Raw genomic sequence first — 27,265 nt, forward strand, 5'->3', positions numbered from 1 at the left:
CGTTAATTTATTAAAAAGTGGTTCATCATTTCAAAAAAGTAACTTATATTTAAAAGTCTATAGTTAAAAAGGGAATTAATGTAAGATTAAAGGAAGTGATCCTCAACTTTAATTACAGTAGCTACTTTTAACCCTTCACTAATTAGGATACCTTAGCTCCCATTACTCTTCTAATCCCTCATTCAAGTTGTCACTTCCATTCTAGACATAGCCGTCCCACCTCCTTGAACGCATATAGCCAATAAAAGGGGTGTGGGTGTGGCCAAACGCTGATTTTTAGATTGACATTTCTTAGAACCAATAGGAAATGCGGATCTTCTCGGCCACTCCTGAACCGCCGGAAAGGAGCCCTTCTCCATCCGCCTCCCGCGGGATTTTCAGACACAGAAGCCGAAGTTCTCGCGAGGACGTGCTGAGTGTTCCTCTTTTCCTGAGGCTTAACTGTCACGTGATGCAATCTCATCCAATGGGCGCGCGGGCCGCGGTGATTGCCGCGGTTCCCGCCAAATACGAGCGCGGCGGCCGCGGCGGCAGCAGAAGCGACACCGTCGGGAGGCGGAGTGTGCAGCTGGGCCGTCTGACTGAAGCCTGAGCCGCCGCCGCCGGGATGCTGGAGGAGCCGGAGGCCGCGACGCGGAGAGCCGCCGGTGGGTGAAGCTGCGGCCCAGCCGCAGCTTGAAGGAGCGGGCCACGTCCGGGTGGCCTCGGGACGGAGACCGGGAGAAGGGAGAACTCTTATAGAGGAAACTGAGGCCCCAGGGAGGGGGAAGAGTCAGCTTTGCAAGCTCCCAAAGGGATCTTGTGTCGCCTCAATAGCTAGGACTTGGAGCAAATGGGGAAACTGAGGCCCCGGGGGCGGCTTTGATGGGTTCTGAATGCATATGTCCTCTTGAAATCAATTGGATCTTGTAGCAGCAGGTGGGGAAACTGAGGGCAAGGAGAAGGAAAATTAGTTGTTAAGTGCGTTTGTGAGTACCAGAGCAACTCGGACCTTTGCAATGGGCGGAGAAATTGAGGCTAATGGTCACTGAGCTCTGGACATCAGGGTAGCCGACACTGTGCGGGGCAGGGCTAACCAAGGAAGGTCGGTTTGGGTGGTTAAGCATAGCCAGGAACCCTTTCTGGATCCTGAAAGGGGTCCTTTGTGAGTGTGATATGGACCAGTCTGGTATGTATTAGTCTTTGTAGCATGCGGCAGGCTTCCCTAGATGTGGGGTGCCCAGTCCCCACTGCTTGACAATGAATTGTACCCCCAGTGTTGGTTGAATGATTGAGGAACTGGAAGGGATGAGGACTAAGATTTCTCCAGCTGAGCACTACTGACGAGACAGACCTTCTGGGTACATTATACTAGTCTGCGGAGCTTGGATATGAGGAGGATTGGGGATGGCCAGCCTCAGGGACGGTGAGCAGCGTCCTCAGTCTCCATCCACTTCTGGAATAACTCTGGCCCCCTTTTACAATTCTGATCATCAAAGATATGCTCCTCAACACACACACACACTGTGTTGTTCTGACTGGCTTGAATTTTACATGGACATGATTAATATTCATACAACTGCCCGGACTGTCATGGAGAGTTTTTATTTAACCAACGTGGAACGTTTAAAACCAACACTATTTTTATTGCTCTGGCAATAAAGACAAGTTTGGTTTCGTAGTTCATACCTGCAGTTCAGCATCCTAGAAGCCGAGGCAGAAGGATGATGAAGTCCAGGTTGATCTGGCCTCTGACCACCTGAATTGTATCCTGGGTAGAAGAGAATCAATTCCACAAGCCTCTCCAATAAAGTAATTAAAGTAGAATATGAATTTTAAAGAAAAAAATGCCCTTCAGAAAGAAAAAAATACTTTTTTTTTCTTTTTTTCGGAGCTGGGGACCAAACCCAGGGCCTTGCGCTTGCTAGGCAAGCACTCTACCACAAAATACTTTTTTTAAATAGAAAACTGATGATGTTACCTTTCTTCCATTCAAATGAGAAGAAGGGATTGTGTTCTGGGGGTCCAAGTCTCTAAGCTGGTGTGCATGGGCTGTTTCCCCTCTGGGCAGCTGAGGTTGTAGGAAAGCTCAAGTTTGAATTCCATGTAACATTAGCAAAGTGTATGTGAATTCTCCCCAAATTACCAATGGACTTCTTGTCCATCCAAGTCAACTATTTAAAATCATTTACCTAATGACAGGTTCTAATCTGGGTGTGGTGTCACATGCCTTTAATCCCAGCATTCAGGGGCAGAGGCAAGTGGATGTTTGTGAGTTTGGGGCCAACCTGATATATAGATAGCAAGTTCAAGCAAGTTCAGTTCCGGATAGTCAAGGCTATGTAGGAAGCCACTGTCTCAAAACAAACAAAAAGATAGGCTCTATTTATGGTCCGATATATGTGAGTTTGATGTGCTTACATATTCCTGAGGCTTTAAATTTATTTTAGTGGGAAATATTCTCTCTCATGAGGTCTTTAATTTGTTTATTTTTTGTAGTTACTACTTTTAGACCAGGTCCCCATGTAGCCCAGGCAGGCCTCAACCGCCAAGTGTCCTCATGCCCTGGCTTATGCAGGGCTAGGGATGGAACTTAGATCTTCCTAACCCCAGGTTCTTTATTGTGTCTTGACAGAGTGTAGTTTCTGCTCCAAAATATGTTCATTTCATCTATTCAAGAGTATGACGCCTTCACTTAAAAAAAGTTTTTGTTTAAAGATTTATTTTATGTGTCTGTGTGTGTGCACGTGAACTAGGTGCCCATGGAGACCAGAAAGGGCACTGGATCCCTTGGAACTGGACTTTGAGTGGTTGTGAGCTGTTGGATCCAGATGCAGGGACCAGAACAGCAAGTGCTTTTACTTTCTAATCCATTTGTCCAGTCACACTCACTCTGTGTGTGTGTATGTGTGTGAGTGAGTGAGTGAGTGTTTGTGCGTGCGTGCGTGTAGAGAAAGTGGGGGATCACTTATGTGGATCCTGGGGATTGAGTGCAGGTGGTCAGTAGACTTGGAAAGTGCCCCTCCCTACCTACTGAACTATCTCGTCAGCCCTCACTTGACTTTTGGGACACTCTTGGGCAGTTGAGCCTTAACTGACCTAGAAGGGCCATAATTACGTAAGACATACTACAAGTTTTTGAGTGAGGTTCTCAGAGGAACTCAGGAGGGGCTGAACCTAGGGTAGTATTGCTCAGTGTTGCTATTTTAAGCCAAATATTTGTTGTGGGACTGGCTTGTTCACTGTGGACTGTTTATAGGGAGTACCTGTGTGTTAGCTGAAGGTTCCCTAAAGCCTTCCCCACTCATGAAAACTGCCTCTGGGGGCTGATGGGCGGGCACAAGGGTCAGGGCATTTGCTATTATGCCTGACCACTTGGGCTCTGTCATTAGAACCTGCAAGGAGACTGAGAGGACCGATTCCTGCGAGTCTTTCTGTTCTTTGACACACCATGTGTCGATGTGGACTGGCAGGTGTATACACAGCAAATACAAAAATGTAAAATCTGCGGGGAAGGAGAGCAGCTCAGCAGCTAAGAACACCCACTGCTTGTACAAAGGACCAGAGTTCCCATCCCAGCACCTACCTTCAGTGCCTCACAACCGCCTATACCTCCAGATTTGGGGGGAACTGATGCCTCCTGCCTCTGTACACACCATGCACACAAACACACAGGCATACACATAAATAAAAATAAATTGTAGCTGGGCATGGTGGCATATACCTTCATTCCCAACATTTGAGAGGCAGGGGCAAGCAGACCTTTTAAGTTTGGGTTCATCCCTGTTACATACTAACTAATACTTTTAAGTCTATAAAAGCAGGCTGTGGTACTTTGTGCCTGGGATGCTAGCATTTGAGAAGCAGAGTCAGGATTGCCATGAGGTTTTTTTCCTAGGTCAGCCTGTGCTGCATAATTTGACCCTGTCTCAAGCAAAGAGACAGTTCAGGTGGACTAGATAGGGCCACAGGAGCCTGCTTGTGTTTGAGTGCTGTGGACTTTAGCTAGCCAAAACCCTTTGTAACTTCTGCTCTTCTGTCTTTACCTACAGCCATGGATTGCAAAGACAGACCTGGGTTCCCAGTGAAGAGGTTGATACAAGGTAACTTAAGTTCTAAACCTAGTTCCTAAGTTGTTTCCATCGGCTTCTGTGGGGTCCTTAGAAGCCTGTGAGGGGCTGAGTGGAGGGCACTAAATGCTCCCTTCAAACTGTATAGTCTCTCCAAAGTATTGGCCACACAACACTGGAGGTCTGGTGTTTGTCATATCTTGTCTCTTTGGTTTTGGTGCTGGGAACCCAGCCCAGGACCTTATAGGACAGCCAAGCCCTGCACTACTGAGTTGGAACTATCCTGGAGTTTTCTTACTTTGTTAGTATGTGTGTGTGGTGAGATTACATAAACATGGGGCTCACTATGAGTGTGAAATTGAATTATGTTCCATGGATGCTTCGTGCACATGAGCTGAGGGCAATTGTCTTGTTTCCATTTGATGATAACTAGTATGTGCATATTTTAAGAGAAAATCTATTACATGTTTATTTACTGAGACATGTATATAGCCCCTCCTTGTCCCTGGGATGAAATTGTATGACCTGCAGAGGGACTAGGAGGCAGAGCTGCACCCTGGGGCAGGGTTTTCAACTCACTGCTTGATTTGTACACAAATAAATCAAATGCTGATTCGCATGTCTATACATAGGTTTGTATGTATTCTGTGGGTGCATGTGGCAATGAAAAGATAGTTAGGGTTTACTGCTGTGAACAGACACCATGACCAAGGCAAGTCTTATAAGGACAACATTTAATTGGGGCTGGCTTACAGGTTCAGAGGTTCAGTCCGTTATCATCAAGGTGGGAACATGGCAGCATCCAGGCAGATGTACAGCTAGTGGAAGACTGGTTCCAGGTAACTGGGATAAGGGTCTTAAACCCACGCCCACAGTGATACACCTACTCCAACAAGGTCACACTTCCTAATAGTGCCACTCCCTGGGCCAAGATATACAAACCATCACAATAACCTTCCTCCATGAGGGTCCTTGCGTCAGGTTTGGCAGCAAGTGTTTTTATTCACTGAACCATCTTGCCAACCCTTTGGTGTCTGTTCTGGGGTGATGTGCCCTGCAGCCCTGCATGCTGTCTCTGGGACACTGCCTGACTGCTTGAGGCAGGACCCAGATGGAGAGCGCTGCTGGGTAGTGCATGTGTCTCTTATGTCCCTACATTCACAAGCCATGTTCATACCCATAACCCAGGCAGGGTGATTTTGTCAAGGATCAAGGCTCCCATCAATCTGACTGACCCCAAGCAGTTCTCTCTCCATTCAGGACTCCATGGCTAAGCTGGTTTGGGTGGAAGGTATCTGTGGGCAGGAGAAATCAGCGTGAAACTCCAGGGCAGCCATGCTTCATGAGCTGACTGAGTTTGGGGAAAGGCTTGGTTTGGTTTTTGGATTATAAAGAATTAACCAATGGGCACTTTGGCATTTAAATGCATGGAATGGGCCCCTGAGGTCAGGTGAAAGTGCCTGCTGCCAATCCTCACTGTCTGAGTTTGATCTTCCCAAGCCCTCTTACTTTCCTGAGTGTGTTTTTCTTGCATGTATGTCAGTACATCATATGCATGTCTGGTGTCCTGGCAGGTCATGAGAGGGTATCCCCTGAAACTGGAGAAACAGCTGTTGTGAGCTATCATGTGGGTCCTGGGAATTGAACTCAAAATTCTCTGCAAGAATAACCAGTGCCTTTAACTGCTGAACCATCTCTCCAGCCTCCCACAGCTCCATTATTACTTGAAATTTTCATCCCAATCCCGAATAGGGCCAGTAATGCCCAGGCACTTAGAATTTGAGGATGGGTGACAATCCCCCTTTGCTGTCACTAAGGATGTTGCTTCTCTTCATTTCAGCCCGCTTGCCCTTCAAACGCCTGAACCTTGTTCCCAAGGAGAAAGTTGAGGAAGACACATCACCAAAAGCAGCTGTGGAAGGCAAAGTCCCGGATCTACAATTGTCTTTGGGCACTTTTGAAAGCCAGTGTCACACAGGCTCTCATATAGGCTTGAGTACGAAGCTGGTCAGTGGCCAGGGTCCCATTGATAGCTTCTTGAGGGCAACGATCAAGCCAGTACCGAGTATGGTCATTATCGACCTGACTGAGAGCTCCAGTGACGTTCCAGACAGCCCTCAGGGCCACAGTGAACTAAGTCCTGACACTGCCAGTGTGGTCACCACAGTGGAAGGAGCTGCCAAGCAGCAGGCGCACTCTGCAACAGAGCTGTGTCTCCTAGAGACCCCTTCAGACATTACTTGCCACGTGGAAGAGGAGCATGGGAGCCCAGGAGGTCCAAAGAGGATGGGTGACTGTCAGACTGGTTCAGTACAGAGCTGTCCTAAGCTGACCCCAGGTTCTAGGACATGCCCCACAAAGGAGTTATCAAACTGGAGCAAGGCAGGGGATCTCCTGTTTATAGAGAAAGTGCCTATGGTGGTGCTGGAGGACATCCTGGCCACTAAATCTTCCAATGCCTCTCTTCCCATGATGTCCTTGGATAGGAGTGTCACTTCAGAGAGTGAAATGCTGGAGTCCTGCCCCGAGGATGACTCCATACTGAGCCACTCCTCCATCAGCTCCTCTTCTCCAACCAGCTCTCCTGAAGGACTATCTGTACCCCCAGCACATCGAGGTGGGAGCAGTCCTCCCCCCACACCCATCTGCAGAGTGAGTACCCACCCCTCCAGAATCCCAGGGCACTGACAGGGCCTGGACACTTTCCCTTACCACCAGGTTACCATGTGGTTAGTGACATAGGAAGCAGGGCCTTGCACTGGGTAGAGCCCTAGTTTGGAACACTACGTTCCCTCTCAGATACCTAGAAACCTATTATCTCAGCACTGGGGAGGTAGAGACAGGACCCACAAGTCAGGGTGATCTTCAGTTACATAGTAAATTTGAGGCCAGCCGAGGCTGCATGAGACCCTGTCTCAAGTCAATCAAAAAAACCTTATATGTAATCATAGTGTTTGGGAGGCTGATGCAGGAGGATCTCGTATTCAAAGCCAGCCTGGACTGTGCAGGAAGAGTTAGAAAACTGAGGAAAGGTGTCTGGGGATAGTACTCAACAATAAAGTGCTTGCCTAACAGTGTGAAGCCCTGGGTTCAATCTCCATCACCAAAAACAAAACCGTGGAAAACCACCTTTGGTCTCTGTTCGGGAGTGGTGGGCCTGGCTGTGAGTTACTCCACACATCTTTGTCACCTGATTAGTAGTAGGACCTTAGGATGGCCTTGTTGATTGGAGAGGAATGTGAGCTCTGCTGAGCTCTGGTGGTCAGTGTAGGCTGCATCTGGAAAAATGTTCCAGGGCAGTCTGCAGCCAACTGGCTTGTGGCAACATACCACTCATCTTTAAATACTGTATTAAGGGTTGGGTTACATCCAAGCGGGGAGCACCTACCTATCAAGCAAGTCAAGTCTCCCCTCCAGCACCAGGAATTTTTAATTGGTTAATAGGTAAATAAGGAGAAACAGGAGAATGGCAAGCTCAACTTTGAAGACTAGGGGATATGAGCCTGGCCACAGCATGAAGGACCACATTATGGGACCTGGGGAGCCAGGCCTTCTCACACCTCAGCACCCCTTGTCCCAAATGCTCTCCCAGGAGCATTGTTTGTGCATTTTGGAATATTTTTGATATGACATGCAGGTTTTGACCTCTGGAGGAAGGGCCCAAGATTCAAATAATTATTCCCATTCTGTGGGCCTACTTTGGGGTTTGTTGTTTGAAATATAGATTTACTTATTCATGTATGTGAGTACACTGTCACTCTCTTCAGACACACCAAAGAGGGCATTGGAATTCATTACAGAGGGTTGTGAGCCACCCTGTAGTTGTAGGGAATGGAACTCAGGACCTCTGGAAGATCAGTTGGTGTTCTTCTTTTTTTCTTTTTTCTTTTTTTTTTTTTTTTTTTTTTTTCCCGGAGCTGGGGACCGAACCCAGGGCCTTGCGTTTGCTAGGCAAGCGCTCTACCACTGAGTTAAATCCCCAACCCCAGTTGGTGTTCTTAATAACTGAGCCATCTCTTCAGCTTCCTTATTTTGTTCTTTGAGACAGCGTTTCTGTGTAGCCCAGGCCAGTCCTGACCTTAGAGATCTGCCTGCCTTAGCCTCCCAAGTGCTAGGATTACACACCCAGCCTCCTGCATGCAGCCATTTATGCACCCTCAGACAGAACCTGAACTTAATTTCAACTCTTTCTTGGAGCGTTGGTGGCAGTCAAGTGAGTGAGGTCAGGGCTGGGCTTTTACACTGGTGATCATACCTTGGTGCTTAGGGGTCCTGTACTAGGGAGGCCTTGGGTTTCAAATGTGTCATGGGTATCGCTTTTTTTGGCTTCAAATCTGCACAATGGCGAATCTGTCACTTCTCAGCTGTCCTTAGGATCTCATATATATAAAAGCTCATCCAAGCCAGACATGCCTTTAATCCCAGCGTTTGGGATGAGGCAGGAAGATTATGAGTGAGGCCAGCCTGGAGTGTATAGTTGGATAAGAAGCCTTAAAACCAAAGTTGGTTTAGAATTCCAAAATATTCTGGTTGTGTGGCATTTTCATTTGTTTGCAGTAGATTTTTATTTGGTGTGGACCCCCAACAAGGGTGATTTGTTCAGCTGTTCATTTGAGACCATATTGCCAGCCTTGGTAGCTTTGTGACTTGATATATGGGATTACTTCACTTAACTGAGAGCACAGACATCCTGAGGGAACAAGGTGACCTGCTGCCTTGACAAACTGAACTTGGAACTGCCGCATGTCCTCCCTCCAGCCTTGCTACCTGTCCTGTCTGTACATCCCACTACCTTTGTCCAGCTTCATCATTTTGCAGAGCCTTTTTATCTTAAGATACATCAAGGTGAATTCCTGATCCTTGGGAGTCTAGAATTTGATGCCTCTCCACCATATCAGATCTATCTGGGTAGTTTTTGATTTGGGCAGGGGGGGTCTTGCTGTGTACACCATGCTGGCCATAAGCCAGGACATTCTTCCTGAGGTGACAGTTGATGCAGCTAGGCCTGGCTCCTGTCCCTAAATCTTGTCAGTCAAATTTGGTTCCTAAGTCCTACATGTCTAAGTGCTTGGTGGGGGGAGGGGGGGTCACAATAGAGGATCCATTACTTTCCCAGCCAGCCCCTTTCCTGATCAGGTGGTAGCCATTTTCCTAGCTTGCAGGATTGTTCTTGTCTCTTCATTTTTCTTAAATTATTTATTATTTTGCATGCGTTGGTATTTTGCCTGCATGTATGTCTGTGCAAGGGCATTGGATCCCCTGGAACTGGAGTTACAGGCAGCTACGAGCTGCCATGTAGGTGCTGGGAATTGAACCTGGGTCTTCTGGGAAAGTAGCCAATGCTCTTAACCACTGAACCATCTTATTTTGTTTTTTGAAGCTGGGTTCCCACATAACCCTGGCTGTCATGGAACATACAGAGCCCAGGCTGGCCTTGAATTCACAATAATCCACTTGCCTCTACCTCCCAAGTACTGGTACCTGTCTGTTTTGTTGTTGAGAATTATATACACACTTATGATGTTTGGGTCAAATTCACCCCTTTCCAATTCCCTGACCTCCAAATTCTCTACACAAACCCCCTCCTTAACCTTTCCTGTTAACTTTATGAGCTCTTGTTTAAGTAGGGTGGTGGTATCTGTAATATCAGTACTTGGGAGCCAGAAGCAGGCGGATCTCTAAAGTCAGGCCAGTTTGTTCTGCAGAGTGAGTTCCAGGACAGCCAGAGTTACACAAAGAAACTGTCTCCAAAGAAAGAAAAAGTTTTTGATTGAAATAGGATTTTATTTTACATGTCCTACAACCTCAAGTTGATAGTCTCTATGGTTACATACATATATGTTTATGCACAAAGATATGTCTAAATACATCCTGCAGAGTTCGTTTTTGCTGAAGTGAGAGTGGTCTGAGAGCTGACCACTCTTCATTAGACAACAAATAAGGGTCTCACCCCTGGAAGAGCCTATTCCCCTTCTACCAGCAGTCAGTATTTGCCTGTAGTTCCTTTCTAGGATGGGACCATGTGAAAATATCCCCCTTCCATGATCACATGTTCATGTCTTGTTTATGCAGCTGGTGTTGGGGTTAGAATTATTTATTTTGTGTGTATATATGCTGTAGCTGTCTTCAGACACACCAGAGAGGAGCATCCGATTCCATTACAGAGGGCTGTGAGCCACTATGTAGTTGCTGGGGATTGAACTCAGGAGCTCTGGAAGAGCACTTGGTGGCTTTACTTGCTGAGCCGTCTCTCCATGCCTACGTAGCTGTTTCTAGGAAACAGTCTCAACAGACTTCTGATCGAGTATCTCTTACAGTCTTTCTACCCACTCACTCTCTGCCATGTTCCCCGAGGCATAGATGTAGGAACTAGGCTGTAGGTGTGTCCCTGCTGTTAGACTCCCCGTGATCCGATGGTGTCTTCATTGTGTCCAGATGCGTTTGCTCTAAGGATTGGCATCTGTAAGGGAAGGAAGCTGTGCATACCCAGGAAAGGAGGCTTATGCACAGACACTGGCGTTTCCACATCTGGCACTAGGTTTATGGGTTTCCAGGTGGAGCAGGATTGCCTGCTCTTGTTTCTACATCTGCTGTGTTTACTTCATGCTCCTACATGTGCAGGACAGGGACCATCCACTGGGCATGATCCCTGTAGGAAGCTGAGGGATCCTTCCCACTCCTACCAGCCATCCTTCCTCAGTGCTTCCTCAGCTACAGTGGGCATTCATGAGTGTTCCCCATGAATGGATGCAATTATAGCTACTGAGAGTCATATGCAGTGCCAAATATACCACTATTTTACTTGAATGTAGATTTTTATGGAGTTTTCTCTGTTGATGTCTCAAGAAAGAGGCCTCTCTTAGGTTGAGAACTGATTCATTTATGGATGTAAAGCCAAGAACACAGGACACTGGAGAGATGCCTCAGACCTGGAGAATGCCTGCTTGCTTTTTCAGAAGACCCAAGTGCAATTCCCAATACTACAAACATACATGGTGACAGATATGCATGCATGCATACAAAACATGCACACAAGTAAAAGTGCCTTTAAAAGAAACCTGAAGGGAGTGTATTACTATCACCAGTCAGGGCAGTTCTGTTTAAATTTCATGCATGCTTTTGTGTGCTAGGATGCTTCTGTAGTAGTAAATTTGTGTACGACTTTGTCAGAGGCCTTTTTAGTGTTATTTATTCTGCCACATACTCCTGCCTCTCCATCCTGGCCCCACTCCTTTTGACCTTTCTCATCTTGATCATTTATCCCTTCCCTTGAGATGCTCCTTTCTCCAAGGCCCCTTACTGTTTTCCTGCCTTCGGTGGATGTAGACCACATCTTTCTGGACCTGGCTTTCCTCACCCAGGTTAAGTTTCCAAGCTGCTCGCATTTTCCTGCATTTTTTTTTTTTTTGTTTGTTTTTGTTTTTTGTTTTTTTTTTTTTTTTTTTTTTCCCCTTGATTGTTCTAGAGCTCAGAGATCCATCCACTCGTCTCGGCATCATAGTTTCATTTTTCTTAGCAACTGAGTAATACTCCATTAGTTGATGAACAGCTAAGCTGACTCCGTTTCTTTCTGGTATCCTAACCCAGGGTGCAGGATTGCAGCAGAGCTGAAGAGCAGGTGTTTGAGGCCCTAGGTGGGTGTGAACACCTCAGTCATTTTCTTGGGCCTCTACCGTCCATCCCGAGAGGCCTATTATTAACCTTTTTCCATATAACACTTATGTTTTTTTTTTTTTTTTTTTGGTTCTTTTTTTTTTTGGTTCTTTTTTTCGGAGCTGGGGACCGAACCCAGGGCCTTGCGCTTCCTAGGTAAGCGCTCTACCACTGAGCTAAATCCCCAGCCCCTAACACTTATGTTTTTTTAAAGACTTATTTATTATGTATAGCAGTGTTCTGCCTGCATATACGCCTGCACACCGGAAGAGGGTGCCAGATCCTATTACAGGTGGTTGCGAGCCATCAAGTGGTTGCTGGGAATTGAACTCAGGACCTCTGGCAGAGCAGTCAGTGCTCTCACCCTTTGAGCCATCTCTCCAGCCCCTATTAGCTTTTTTGAAAAATGTATTGTGTGTGCCTATACATGCACATGCCAGGCACAATGTGTGCAGAAATAAGAGGACAGAGTTGGGGAGTCAGTTTTCTTGACTGAACTCTGAACTCTTGGTTACAAGTATTTTGACCTGCTGAATTATATCTCCTTGGACCCATTTTATTGATTATTTTTGTTATATAAACCTATCCTTCCTTGACTTCTGTGGCCTAGGTGCTATACCTCAGTATACTTGAAGTCCTCCACTCCGTATGCATGTCTGTGCTTGTGCATGTGTCTTTCTATCTACATTGAAAATATTGGGGGTTGGGGATTTGGCTCAGTGGCAGAGCACTTGCCTAGGAAGCGCAAGGCCCTGGGTTCGGTCCCCAGCTCCGAAAAAAAGAACCAAAAAAAAAAAAAAAAGAAAATATTGTTGACTGTGTATCCCAGACTATAGTGGCAATTGCAGAGCCCTCTTTTGTCTCTTCATTTAAGAGGTCCCACAGTTTTCACAGAAGAACTTGGTGTGCCTTAGTTGCTTGGTGTCCTGGGCTTCCCCTGGAGAAGTCTCTGTAGAGGAATACAACTCCTACATGTTCTATCCCCTCAGAGCCTTGCCACATCACCTCGGGTGCTGTGAGTGGGTAGATTCTCTGGGTAGAATTAACAGGTCAGCCTTGCCTGTCTCTTGACAACATCTCTCTGAAGCCCTGGTTGGCCTCAAACCCAATGGAGATCTGAAAAGCTTGTTGATACTGCCTGGAGCTATGGTGACATGATCATCTCACTCGTTGAAGACAGAACAGCCCATGGTCATTTGTAGGTCTGCAAATGGAGGGCCTGGCCTACCCATGCCCCTATAACCAATGCTGTATCACACTGCCTCTGCCCTGGTCTTTTCAACTAAGGCTTAGCTGCCTGAGTTCTGTCCACCATTGAACTTCTCTCCCAGTCTAAAAGGAACTTGCAGAGTTATTTCTACCCTGCTTGTGTGTATAAACTAGAACCTTGCATGTGCAAGGCTAGCACTGTACTATGAGCCAGGAACCCAGCTCCTAGTTGGTTAGTCTCCACTAAGTTGCAGCCTTACAGAAGGGGAGGGTTCATGGGCCCAGCCAATAAGGGACTCAGTTCTGATGACATGCCTGGAAGGTGCAGGCCCAGGCTTCAGCTCTAGCACCATAAAGAACTCAGGCTCATTTGAACCAGGAAGGACTTCATTTGGACTTTTGCTTAAAAGACTGAATCAAGGGGCCAGCCTGTGAATGTGGTAGAGTAGGATTGGGAGGGGCTAGCTCCCTGCACAGCAGGGCCCTATTCTCCACCCTGTAGGCCCAGTACTTCCCACTTGCTGGCTTCTCTGTTCACAGGCATTCTTTTCTGTGCCCAACTTATCCTGAGTAAGGCCTTTGCACTCTACTTGAAACCTCTGGGGCGGGCTGTCTGCTGGAGAAGACTTCAGTTTCTTGTTTTTGCAACAATGTTTCTGCTTTGTCTCAACACAGAAGGGGAGATTCTGGGTGGGCTCTACCTCACCTGGGGATTCCAAGTGTGGCTTTCATCCTTAAATATATGGGGGGGGGAGATCCATACCCCGCTCCCTTACTAAGGGGAGGGGAGTCTAGGCAGAGGCTCTAAAGATATATAGATATGATATATATCTTATATATAACATATATATATATATACACACTGTCCTCAGAGATGTGAGCCACCATGTGGTTGCTGGAAATTGAACTCAGGACCTCTGGAATAACAATCAGTGTTCTTAACCGCTGAGTCATCTCTCCAGCCCCAGAAGACACTCTTGATTATTGGTCTATAGGCATTGTGCCCCCTTTTCGGGGGCCAGAGCAGTGGGTTTCACTGTTTCTTCCTGGTTGGCCTGGATCTTGCTATATAACCAGGCTGCCTGCCTCTGCCTCCAGTGCTGAAAATAAAGGCATGGCCACATTGGGGCTTCTTGTTCCCCTTTTTGTGTTTGTGTCTGTTGGATATTAAAGGGTCCCAAGGACAGCATCGAAGGGTTTTATCTTCGGCAAATCTTCTGTTTATAACTGTTTGCTATTCTAAGGTGAAAAACCATTGGCTTCTGGTAATTAGTTCTAGCTGGCAGCAGCAGGGTATTAAGAAAAAAAGGCTTAATTGCTAGGGATCTTTTCTCTCTGGCTCAAGAACCTCTATGCTGGCCAGACTTGGAACTCATTAACTTTTGTGAACCAGAAATAAAATCTTTTATACAAACAACACACACACACACACACACACACACACACACACACACACACACACACACTCTCTGCTCTGGCCCAACCACCTGTCCTATCCAGTCCATGAGTATTTGTGCATATTTACATCCATATACCTATAGACATAAGTATATGCATCTGGTGGGTGGAGCAGAGCCCCCCAAGCCACACTTTATTTCTTCTCTCTGGCTTTCTTATACCTTCTTAGACAAAAGTTTTTTGGAAAATTACCTCAGAATTACACTTTACACAGAAGGGCAGTGACAGAAGGATGTGTGAGTTCAAAGCAGGGTTTCATTCCGTAAGCTCATTGTGAGGTCAAAGCAGCAGTTTCCCACGGCCTTGCCTTTGCTTTATCATGGTGCATGCACGCCTCTGGCCTCATCCTGGGACTTGACCTAGGATGAATGTTTTTCCTTGATCACAAATCTGTCCCAAGCCTATTTCTCCTTTTAGTGTAGTCATGAAAACTCTTTGTAATCCTTATTATGCAGCCTTTACTCATGATGAGGGGGCACGTTCTATTACTCCCTCCCCCCTGCCCCGCAAGCTGGGGACTGAACCCAGGGCCTTGCGCTTGCTAGGCAAACGCTCTACCACTGAGCCAAATCCCCAACCCCTACTTTTTTTTTTTTAACTCTATTTAATTTATTTCTTTTTATGTGTGTGAGTTCACTGTCCCTTTCTTCATATACACCAGAAGAGGACATCGAATCCCATTACAGATGGTTGTGAGCCACCATGTGGTCTCTGGGAATTGAACTCAGGACCTCCAGGAGAACAGTCAGTGCTCCTAACCACTGAGCCATCTTTCCAGCCCCCACATTCTATTCTTTTTTTTTTTTTTTTTTTTTTTTTTTTTTTTTTTTTTTTGGTTCTTTTTTTCGGAGCTGGGGACCGAACCCAGGGCCTTGTGCTTCCTAGGCAAGCGCTCTACCACTGAGCTAAATCCTCAACCCCCCCCCCCCCCACATTCTATTCTTGATTCTAAATTTATTACATCTTTTTGGCAACAGAACTAAAACCGTCTTCTAAAACTTTCTTCCTAAAATTATTTGAATCAGATCAGGATTTCTGTAAAGTCACTAATTCATCTAAACGGCATAAATTCATAGAAGTTCATCTTCATGTTGACCTGCAGGGAATCTGCTCACTAGGGTAGGCTGGTGCTCAGGAATCATCCGGCTGCATAATAGTGGCAGGGAAGGCACAGCAGCAGCAAGAAGCAGTCCTGGAACAAAGTCTGGTGTCCTTGCATTTCACAGTTCACCCATTGCAGGCCATGCAAGACAGTGGACTATCTCCAGAAAATCTACCTGCATACCTTAGCCTTTCCTAGGTGACTTCTGACGTATCTGCACCACTTGGGCCTGGGCCAGCTAGTTGGTAGACTGCTAACCAGGGAGCCCTCAGGGATCCTGTTATCTCGTTCCCAATACTGGAATTAAAACTGTCTATCATTACACCTGGCTTTTTTCTGTGTTTGCAGCCTAATCGTGTCCTTGTGCTTCAAGGTAAATAGTCAACTGCTATTGGTGCTTTGGTGGAGCTTATAGACTGCATTCACAATGTCCCCTACAGGTTCCAGGTCCTGTTACCCTTTGTGCAGGGTGGGATGGGGTCCCTGAGAAATGTGACTTATGTTCTTTTGTCTTTCCTTTCAGGTTGACAAGAATCTTGTCAAAGGCTCCACAGAGAAGGGCAAGAGCAAACTACACAGAGTAAGGCCCCCTTCCTCCTAGCTCACCGAATCTCTGCTCCTCTGGGGTATCCTGAGTGCATGAGCCCTGCTTGGGCCTCACCTACCACAAATGGAGGTGGTGGGAAAGCTCCCTTCAAAGGGACATTGAATTCACAGGCAGGTTTACATAGTAAAACCCTATCTCTTTTCTCCTTTTCTTACATTTTTATCATTTTGTTTTGTTTTTGAGATGGGTTTCTCTAGACCTGGCCATACTGAAACTCACCCTATAAACCAGGCTGGCCTTGAACTCAGAGATTTACTTGCCTCGATATCCCAAGTGCTGAGATTAAAGGCATACATCACCATCAGCTGGTGAGACCCTTTCTCAAACAAAACAAAGCCAAACAAAATAGCTTTGTCATAGTGTCACTCTCCTTGGATGGGTGTGAGTTAGACTCATATGGAAGTGGTTTCAGATAGTGCAGAGATGACAGATGCTTGTGACTTCTTACTATGTGACTCACAGTGGGGACATTGTTTCTTAGTGTGGAGAAGTCTAGGCCCTGCTGTGCCTGCTGGATCACATGGCCACTTTGGAGTTAGGAAAGGGTGCCATGGCAGTTGGGATTCCTTAGGCATTCAGTATTGAAGGGTTGAGTGTTTGCATGCTGAACATACTGGTCCTCTACAGCGCACCCCAGTCCTATCTGTTGTATCTGTTTGTTTAGACAGAGGTTCACTGCGTTGCCCAGACTGGCCTAGGTCTCTCTGGTGACAGAATGGCATGCCTGCACCTCCAAATAAGCTCAGTCTGGGTGAGCAGCACATGTGCAAGTACAGTGGCCAGCCTGTTTTCAGGGCTCTGTCTCCTTAGTAACAACCTGGAACAGACGAATCTCTGCAGTACTGTCCAGCCTGTGCCTTCTGCTCAGTTCAGACTGCCTCTTTTTGCCAGAAAGTAGCACTTGAGAGCTATGGCTCAGCACACGTTTGAAAGATATATGCTAGGCTCCCCAGTACCAAGACCTACCACAGGCTTGCTGCAGCAGCTGCCCACATCCTCAGGCTCTAAGTGTGGATGGACCTGCTGGACATTGATTGAGTCTAACCTAAGACTCTGTATAACACTTTCCCACCAGCTCCTGTGCCTCATCCCAGTCAACCACTTCAAAAGAAATCAAGTCACTCGTGTGTATGCTAGAAATCTTGAGTCAACCTTGGCTATATGGAGAACTGTCGCCTGGCAGCCACCACTGACCTACCATTTGTGTCTTAAGTGCTGGGCTAAGCCCTGGGCTCTATGTTCTTGGCAGTTCTTGTCATTGGTCATCTGTGAGGTGCTTTTGCCACTGTCTTCACAGGATAAGGAACAGCAGAGGGAGGAGAAGGAGAAGCTGAGGGAAGAGATCCGACGAGCCAAGGAGGAGGCACGGAGGAAGAAGGAGGAGGAGAAGGAGCTGAAGGAGAAGGAGCGGAGGGAAAAGCGTGAGAAAGATGAGAAAGAGAAGGCGGAGAAGCAGCGGCTCAAGGAGGAAAGACGAAAGGAGCGACAGGAAGCTCTGGAGTGAGTGGCCAGCCCCTATGGGCATTCCACAGCTGTGTTCCCTGATGAGTCCTTTCTGTTTCTCATTCTCACTCTCTGGAGCTTGATTAGAGAGGTGTAGTTGGCTTCTGGCCTATGTTCTGTGGGGCTGTGGGCTTTGGCTGGCTGGTGGCTACCAGGCTGATTGGGATTTTGGTTTTAAATGCTCTAGTCACATCAGGATTTCTTCTTCAGTTTCCTAACTGGACCATTGCCTCAGTGGATAACCACTGTGTCCCGTGAGGTTTTGACTCTGAAAGAAGTTCACAGGAGCTCTGTATCTCATGAGACATTCTCATTTCTATCCAGATAGTACTGTTCATTTGTTTTTCTCTTTTTGGTTTCATTTCATTTGGTTTTCTGAGACAGGTTTTCTCTGTAGCCATGGCTGTCCTGGAACTCACTCTGTAGACTAGGCTGACCTCATACTCAGAGATCAGCCTGCCTCTGCTGGGATTAAAAGCATATGCCACTATGCCCACCAAAAACAACAACAACAACAAAAAATTCTTTGTTCCTTGCAAGTAGGTAGTTGAGATTAATAAATGGCAAGTGATTTTTGAGCAAGTTTGTTGTATTGCTGCAAATTACTTCGGGCTTTTGATCCTCCTGCCTCCATCTGAGTGCTGAGTGTTGACATGTTGGGAATGGACAACAGCCTGGTGCATGACTAGCCACCACTCTACTCATAGAACCCCAGCCCATCAAGAATTTTATATTGATGGGCAGATGTGATGCATGCCTTTAATCCTCACTCTAGCTAATGCATTCTGTGAGTTGGAGCCTAGTCTACATAGTGAGACCCTCTCTCAAAATAATTTTATTTGGAGTCTTGGGATACCAATAACGTTGGCACATTGGCAGAAGCAGGAGGCCTTGGGTTGCCTAACAAGACTGTCTCAGAAGCAAAAAGAAGAACTTTGAGGTTGTGCATTTTCCTTTGTTAGTCCCAGTGCCAGAGCCTTGTAGAAGATCGGATTTGGGAGGGGCTGATTCCCTGGGCTTACAACTCACTTCTGTCTCCCAGGGCTAAACTGGAAGAGAAGAGGAGGAAAGAGGAGGAGAAGCGATTACGGGAAGAAGAAAAGGTAGCCTGGCTCCCTGCCCTCCATACACCCTCAGATCTTATCTGGGCTGCAGTGCCAGAACTGCTTCCTTACTGTGTGGGTCCCTCATCAGTTGGGAGCAGTATGCCTTCTCAGAATGCTTTGGGTAAGTGCCTGTCTGGTCTCCTTCCCACCACAGCGCATTAAGGCAGAGAAGGCAGAGATCACCAGGTTCTTTCAGAAACCGAAGACTCCGCAGGCTCCCAAGGTGAGCGCCGCCTCAGCTCTCTCTGCTCTAGGCCCAGTTGACTCTTGCTGGGTGTTTACTGCTGTGAGTTTGCTCCATCCACTCTGGTTTTTGAGATCATCTCTTGGAGCTTCATACCTACAAATTGTCTGTAGATTGGCTGGCCAGCAAGCAGGAAGAGGGCTCCCTGCTCCCGCTCCAGTGCCAGATCCCCGTGCCGCGCTCCAGGTTTCATGTGGTTGTTATCTTGGATGGCAGCATTGTACTGACAACACACCTCCTTAGCCTTGCTTTAGGACCACTGAATACATTCCTGTCAGGGTTCAAGTCTGAGCTTTTTCTTTGCCATTAGAAGGCCATGGAGCCCAGCAATGCTGCTCTGGGAGCTGACCTGTGGCTGGCATGGCAGCCATAGGAACAGAGAGGCTTGAGGTGCAATAGAAAGTGTGTGGCCTGAGGCTGCCCTTTCACCTAGCCAGCTTCCCTCACTGCCCACTCTCATTTTTCTCTCCTGACATGGTGTGTTGCTCAAATGCTGGTCCCACAGTGGCTTTGGTGGCTTGGGGTATCTTCGATCCTGGCCCTGGCATGTTAGGATCTAGCTCTGTAGGCTTAGGATTATGGCTGTGTAGGCTGAGGTAGTCTTGAGCTCACCATCTTTCTTCAGCCCCTGAATGCTGTAATTTCAGAACTAAGCACATGCCAGGGTCTGAACATGGTCTCAATGTTTGCACAAAATATTTTATTCTCATCACCTGGCCAGTGTGAGACATGCCATAGTGCTGTGGATTCCAGTGGCAATTCTGAGGTTCCCTGTAGAGCCTTGTTTGTGGGGAAGGAAAGCTGTGGTGACCCTGGCCAGCACCACCATGTGGGAACTGAGGTGTTAGGTGGCCCCTCCTAACCTCTGCCACCTCGGCCTGCAGGTGAGTGAAGAAATGACGCTCGCATCAGCTCAGTGAAGGAGTCTGTTTACATGTAGGAATTTGTTCTGTTCCTCCATCAAGTCCCCAGCTAATCACCCTGTGAAGCTGGAAGTTCATCAGCTACAGCCACTTGACCTGTGACCAATACCAGAGCCAGAGCCAGTGACAAGACCCACTTACCTTACAGTGGGAAGAAACACTGGGGAAGGGCTTGGAGTGCCCTGACGATAGCTTGCTGTAGCCTGCACTGTGTATGGTAGCTTGCCACCTCCTGCGCTTTGTCCCTTCCTGTTCTGCTGGCTGTTTTGGTTTTTGCTTGGGAAGTCTTTTTTTTTTTTTTTTTTTCCTTTTCTATTTTTCGGAGCTGGGGACCGAACCCAGGGCCTTGTGCTTGCTAGGCAAGTGCTCTACCACTGAGCTAAATCCCCAACCCCTTGCTTGGGAAGTCTTATGTTCTGTGGCTTTGACTGCAGAATTAGGGAGGGTTGGGGTTTTGAGCTGTGGGATGTGGCATCCAAACTCAGGTCCTCTGAAAGAGCATGAAGTGAATGGTTATAGAGTGAGGGGGTGACTACACATGATGCACATGTGTAGTTAAGAATGAAACTTAAAGGAGTTAGTTCTTACAATGTGTGGGCTCTGTGTGTGGAATCCAGGTCCTTAGGTTTGGCAGCAAGCAACTGAGTGTCTTTTTCTTTATGATTTTTTTCTTGTATCTGTGTATGCAGAGGTCAGAGGACATTTTCTGTAGTCAATGTTTTTCCTCCCATCGCAGACAGGTTCTTAGAGTTGGACTCAGGATACTAGGCATGGGTGATGAGCTTTTGACCTGCTGAGCCACCCTGTTAGCCCTTGTATATTAGATCTGATTCTGCCTGCCTGTCTGGCCTGTACCTTGGTAAAGCACTAGGGATTCAAGTGGTCAGCTGGGCTATGACTATCTTGTATATTCCTAATGCTACAGGAGGCCCAAGCTGCTGCTTCTCTGACTCAGAGCTTCAGAAAGCCCAGGGCATGCTCTGGGATGTACTGGTTGCTCTCCAAGAAGCCCTGAGGCCAGGCTTTGGTAGCATGGTTTTTAGGAGTTGGCAGCCTCTGGTGTGGCCACTAGAGAGAGCACCAGCCAAGCAGCCTGGCTGGATACAAAGTGCAGCCCTAGTGCACACTGACATAGCTGTCAGAGAGAACAACTGGAGAATACACGGCCAATGGTGGGATGAGTGGCCCAGCCGACAGGGCATATGGTTGGACACAATCCCTGTTGGGCACTCTTTATTGTGTTTTCACCCAGAACAAAGGAACTGGCTCTGAACTCTGCCACATGCTGTCCCTGGGGCCTGAGCTGTTCCTTGTCCCTTGTTTCACCCATCCCAGTCAATTCACTAACCATTCAATTCACTCCAGAGCTCAGTGAGTTTGACAAACATTTCTGAAAATGTGGGGACCAAGAGGCACAACACATACACATAACAAAATGAATGGAGGTATTCCTCTTTTCTATAAGATTTTTGATTTTATTGGTATGACTGTTTTGCCTGTGTCCTCTGGAAGAGCAGCATTGCTTCTTAACTACTGAGCCATCTTTCCAGTCCCTAAGTAAATAAACTGTAAAAAAGGAAAAAATAAAAATCTGGAAGACAACTGTGTCAGCCCATGCCTGTCATCTCAGCAGGCTTAGATTTTCTGAGTTTGAGGCTGACCCAGGCTATACATAAGGCTGGGTCTCCATAAATAAGGTTAAAGCTATCAAGGTGGAGGTGGTTCTCAAGTGGCTTTGTTTGGAATGCATTCCTATCACTCCGAAGAAGGAAGACTCTGGAGTCTTCCAGCTTCCACGCAGCTCCCTTTGGCCACCAGGCAGCAGTGCACCTGAGCTAGCATGGCTTCTCACCTACTGGCAGTGCATTAAGTTCTTCCTATTGCAGACCCTGGCTGGCTCCTGTGGTAAGTTTGCCCCCTTTGAAATCAAAGAACACATGGTGTTGGCTCCACGGTGCCGGGCTACCTTGGATCAAGATCTGTGCGATCAGCTGGACCGGCTCCTACACCAGCAGAACGTGGCAAGCTCCTTCCTCAGTGACCTAAAGGGCCGACTGCCCCTGAGATCTGGGCCCACCCAGGTCTGTGGCCATGACACAGACATCATGAACAGGTGAGAGCTGGCACACCAGACCATAGAAGAGTCTGGCATGGAGCCCCATGCTGCCCTATGCTGCTGAGTCCTAGAGTCACCATCTCCCAGAGTGTCTCTCTTTACACGTTCTGGGGCTCTGGGGCACACCTTCCTGCACACCCAGGGTGCAGCAGGAGGAACAGGCCTGAGTAGTTCTGAACAGACAGGTCATGTGCAGCCAGCCATGAACACAGTATGGTCTGATTACCAGGGATGTGGTCATCGTGGAGAGCAGCAAGGTGGATGGTGTGCCTGAAAGGAAGAAGTTTGGCCGAATGAAGCTCCTGCAGTTCTCAGAGAACCACCGGCCAGCATACTGGGGGACATGGAATAAGAAGACAGCAGTCATCCGCCCCCGTAACCCCTGGGTCCAGGACAAAGTGAGCCTTGGGATTGGGGTTCCTCATGGGGGTGGGCTGTTCTGTGCTGTTTCACCATGATGCTCATGCCTTATTCTCTCTCCAGAAGCTTTTAGACTATGAGGTAGACAGTGACGATGAGTGGGAAGAGGAGGAGCCTGGGGAGTCTTTGTCCCACAGTGAGGGGGTAAGTAAACCCATTGAGTATGAATAGCAGCAACTACAGCAACTGCAGGAGAAGCCATCGTACACTCTTATATGGGGTGGGCTGTTGACCCGGTTGTTTTGCTCCTGCTTAGCCTAGTGACTGCTTGCCATCCCGGCGCCCCCAGGCAACATGGCTGTTGGAGCCACACTGAGTCCTACTAGTCCCTGCTTCCTCTGCCCACATGTACTGTTTCTGCCTTGCTCCCCAGCTGCTGACACCAGTGTAGATGCACACAGATTTACTGTGACGCGGAGGCTAAGCTAGGGGACATCCTGAGCCAATGTTGGGCACTAGGCAGGCTCTGTAGCCCCCTTAGCATCTGCATGGATGTATGTGTTTATATGTGGGACTGGACTGGCCTTCAACTCTGATATCTGTGTGCTGTAAGCTCTTGTCTTTCTCTTCAAGGATGAAGATGACGATGTGGGGGAAGATGAAGATGAGGACGATGGGTTCTTTGTGCCCCATGGGTACCTGTCTGAAGATGAAGGCGTAACTGAGGTGAGGGCTCCATTCTGAACTGATTATAGGGTGTTGAGGTGATCAGCTGCTTTGATTTAGGCTCTGGGTGAGCAGGCATGGGCTTTCTCTGCTGCATGGTCTGTAGATTTCCCCTAGAGTTCTAACAAACCACCACAGTTCCAGAAGGTCCTGTGCCCCTGTGAGCTCTCCCATAAGGGGCTGTGGAGAGCTTGAGTGGTATCCGTAGGTCCCAAGCTCCTAGTTGCAGGTTTAGGGAACCTGCATAGGATGACTGAGGTCAGACTGTCTGACCATGATGTTGGGCAGCTCAGGCCCTGCTGGAAGCCACATTGATCGGGGTGTTTCTGGGGTTGGGGATTTGGTCGCCTATTAACCAGGTCAAGAGGCTGTGAGGCTGGACAAAGCAAAACCACTGAAATATCCTGCCTTATCATATGATTAAAGATGTGAACTGACTTCTCAGAGTTGTCCTTCACTGCCACATCCTCTGTAGCTCATGCCACGGTGCCAGGGAGCGTGGGCATTAAACAAGGGTCTGTTCCATATCCTGCCAGGAGTGTGCGGATCCAGAGAACCACAAAGTACGCCAGAAGCTGAAGGCCAAGGAGTGGGATGAGCTCCTAGCCAAGAGCAAGCGCTTTCGCGTGCTGCAGCCTGTGCAGGTGGGATGTGTTTGGGCGGCAGAGGCAGCCAACTGCACAGGTTCCGACTTGAAGCTGCTGCAGCAGTTCACTGCATGCCTGCTGGATGTGACATCCCCTGATGAGCCAGAGCCCAGGGCCTCCAGGAGGGAAAAGAGGGACCAGCATAGTAAGTAGGGTACGGGAGTGTCCGGGAACAGCTCCTATCAGGGTGTCCTTGATGAGGTCACAAGTATGCAGAGCCTGTGTGTGGGTATCCGTCCACATGCAGCTTGTCTGCATGTAAAACTGACAGGGCCTTGGGTGCTGGGTACAAACTCAGGTTGTACATGAACCTGCCAAGTGCTTACCACTCAGCCATACCCCAGTCTTGCTATCCTACCCTTGACTTTTTGGGTTTTGTTGTTGTTGGTTTGGTTTTGGTTTTGGTTTTGGTTTTTTTGAGTCAGTGTCATTGTGACACAAGACAGGTCTTGGTTACCAGATGGCTTGCACTTTTCTTGAACTCATGGTGATTTTTTTGCTTCCAGCTCCTAAGAGCTTGACTTCCAGGTATAAGCCCCTAGGCATGGCTCCCTTGGAAATTTTAGTAGGACCCACAGCAGAATGATATAGTCAGTTTTGAGACCTGGACCAGAGTGCAATGCCACTCCCTCCCTGTCCTAAACCTGGGGACACTGGTGGCTCAGAGTGAGCAGCGACTGCTTAGGAGGAACATGAGGGCACACACAGCTGACCACGGGCATGGCCCAGGGCCACTGGGAAGTAGGCGTGTGGCTTCTTAGCCAACCGATGCCAAGTAGCTTTCTTTGAAGTGTGCCTTGCCAACCTTCCTTGGCAACAGTGAGGATGGATGGGGCCCTCTCATGGCTTCATCTAGCCCATCTCATCCTACAGTCCTGGCCCAGTTGCTTCCTCTGCTACATGGCAATGTGAACGGGAGCAAGGTGATCATCCGTGAATTCCAGGAGCAATGCCGCCGTGGCCTGCTGAGCCTGCCAAGTCCCACCCCACACCTGCAGGTGCCCAACTCAGAAGATGCTGTTACTGTGCCATCCAAGGCCAGGCTGAAGCGCCTTATCTCCGAGAACTCTGCCTATGAGAAGCGTCCCGACTTCCGGATGTGCTGGTATGTGCACCCACAGGTGCTCAGGAGCTTTGGCCAGGAGTGCCTGCCAGTGCCCTGCCAGTGGACCTATGTCACCACCATGCCCTCAGCACCCAGGGAAGACAGTGTTTCCATTGAGGGACCTGGCCAGAGCACACCTATGCCACTCAAGCGGAAGCCAGCGGCCACCATGTGCATCACACAGTTTATGAAGAAGCGGCGCTATGATGGACAGGTAAGCTGAAGAGGGGCATGGGCTCACCTGTGCCTAGAGCAGGCTGTGGACCTGCCACAGTTTATGCCAGGTCAGAGGACAGGTAGGACATTGGTTTCCTCCCACTTTCACATGGGTTTCTGGTGTATAACTGGGATTGCCAGGCTCGTGCAGCAATCACCTTTACCCATTGGACTGTCTACTGCCCGCTGCATCAGATTTAGAGTCACAGCACTGAACAGATGGTTGCATCTGCATGCACATCTTCCTCCAGATGCCGCAGTTAACTGAGGGACTGGCTCTTAGTAACCTAGCTGTCTTGGTAGGTGACCTACCATCATGGTCACCTGGAGTTTCTTACTTCCCCAAGAACTTATGCTCCACCCGTCCTCTCATGCCAGCAGCCATGAATCTATCCATGTCTCTGAATGTCAGTCAGGGTCATAGAACAGCCCCTCAGCCTCCTTGCTCCACAGCTCCTTCCTAGGTCTGAGTGGCACTTTAGGTCTGGAGTGGTACTGGGTTGCATTGGCACAAATGTATGTGACACATCAGAGCCCTGTGCAACCCTGCCCAGTTAGGTGGGGTCAGCATCATTTATTTTTCCCATTGAGATGTTCTTTCTGTTCCTGGAAGCCCAGCTTACTCGTGTGTGCTGTTGTCTCTGGTCGTCTGCCATTTAGACTGGTTTAGGACACTGACTTCAAGTGTTACCTGGTGCTGGCTACCACTGTGGACTTTGTATCCATAACCCTTGGAGAGGCCAGCTGTGGTCTTGAGCATTCTGGATTCATTTAAAGCACAGAGTAGTTCAGCCAATAGGTGAAAGTTATGATCATCCCAGACTATGTATTGTGCAAGGTTTTGAGCCTTGACTTTCCATAGTTTAAGGATTTATCCTGTTTTTATGGGTGTGTATGGATGTGTGCGCATGTGAAGTCTGTGAGAGGGCATCAGATTGTCTGCAGCTGGAGTCAAAAGCAGTTGAGAACTGCCATGTGGGTGCTGGGAACCAAGTCAGTCCTCTGCTAGAGCAGCCAGGGGTTCTTAACCACTAAGCAGCAGCCCAGGCTGGCCACAACTCTTTATCCTGCTTCAGCCTCCATGCATAGACCTAGACAGACATCTATACAAGAGGCATCGAAACTCTGGTATAACAGCTGCCTTCCCCAGTCACAGACCACCAGACTGTTTGCTCACCATTTAGTGTCACCCTAGCTGCATCTGTCTCTTCCCCCAGAAACCCATGAACTGTCCAGGGATTCCAGTAGCAGTCCCAGCTACAGGAGCTGCTGAGACTTAGCCAGTCAAAAGAAATGCCAAGAAAGTGCACATTCAGTTTGTTCTCTGAGTCCAAAGTCCAAAAGCCATTCATGTAGCTGTGGGGTTACTGCTGTTGGCAGCTTTGAGATTGAACATAGCTCAGGGTAGACATTGTCACCAGGAATTATTGTCCAGGACAGTGTGTTCAGAGGTGCATGGCTCAACATGCTGACAGGCTGTATTTTGTGCAGGTTGGGTCTGGGGACATGGACGGCTTCCAGGCAGACACAGAAGAGGATGAAGAGGATGACACAGACTGTATGATCATAGATGTGCCAGATGTTGGGAGTAACATGTCAGAAGCGCCCATACCTGCGCCCACACTTTGCAAGCGACAGGTGTCGAGTTGAAAGACCTGTGGGAAGTTGACCTGGGTGACAGGGAGTTGTCGAGTGTAGGCACCTGAAGTGCAAGGCTGGGAGTAGGCATGTTCTGGGCAGTGGAGGCTATGCTTCCCCTTCAGCCTTGTAGAGCTGCTGAGGGAGATGGAAATGGAGACCAGCAACGACGTGCTCCCTGCAGCACCTGATTATCAACCACCAGACTGAGCCTCTGCTAACTCCCATGAGAGCACTTTGTCCTACGCTCCTAGGTCTGGAGTCTGGACAGCTACTTCCAAATTGTAAAGACCCCAGGTCTGCATGCTAATCTGCCCTTAGTTAAGCATTACCTGATTGACAGATGCCTGCTTGGGCCTTAATCACAGCGCTTGCTGTGGGCAAACACCTGCTATGAATTATGCCAGGGATGATGTGGCTGCTGTGCAGGCCCTGGGCAAATGTAGACATGTATAAACATACTCTACCTAAGCCCTGTATGTCTTGTCTCAACTATACTATTTATTCCACTGGTACATGTCCTTTCATCTGTTCTGGGTCCAGTCCAAGCTTGCTAGGGTACAGGTAGGAAAGGAACACCCAGGGGACTCAGAATGATACTAA

The 27,265-nt window shown here is 48.1% G+C and overlaps 1 protein-coding gene across 1 annotated transcript; it reads left to right on the forward strand.

Annotated features, from left to right (window-relative positions):
• The first annotated feature begins 532 nt into the window (after window positions 1–532).
• Window positions 533–27,133, forward strand: Chaf1a (chromatin assembly factor 1 subunit A). Its single transcript, NM_001427323.1, has 14 exons — window positions 533–647; window positions 4,032–4,082; window positions 5,890–6,701; window positions 15,995–16,051; window positions 17,376–17,578; window positions 18,624–18,684; window positions 18,842–18,910; window positions 21,741–21,967; window positions 22,200–22,368; window positions 22,454–22,534; window positions 22,964–23,056; window positions 23,593–23,848; window positions 24,577–25,022; window positions 26,516–27,133. Exons 1-14 carry the CDS (start codon window positions 608–610, stop codon window positions 26,672–26,674), a joined length of 2,724 nt encoding a protein of 907 aa, NP_001414252.1. The 5' UTR covers window positions 533–607; the 3' UTR covers window positions 26,675–27,133.
• The last annotated feature ends 132 nt before the right edge of the window (window positions 27,134–27,265 follow it).

Source organism: Rattus norvegicus, chromosome 9 (genome assembly GCF_036323735.1).
Source record: "Rattus norvegicus strain BN/NHsdMcwi chromosome 9, GRCr8, whole genome shotgun sequence".
NCBI lineage: Eukaryota > Metazoa > Chordata > Mammalia > Rodentia > Muridae > Rattus > Rattus norvegicus.

What these genes read in the sequence shown, in the direction of transcription:
- Chaf1a (NM_001427323.1), top strand. Translation starts at nt 608, where the DNA reads ATGCTGGAGGAGCCGGAGGCCGCGACGCGGAGAGCCGCCG. An exon ending in AGTGAAGAGGTTGATACAAG is followed by an intron (nt 4,083 to 5,889) that starts GTAACTTAAGTT and finishes TCTTCATTTCAG; the next exon opens with CCCGCTTGCCCTTCAAACGC. An exon ending in GAGCGACAGGAAGCTCTGGA is followed by an intron (nt 17,579 to 18,623) that starts GTGAGTGGCCAG and finishes TCTGTCTCCCAG; the next exon opens with GGCTAAACTGGAAGAGAAGA.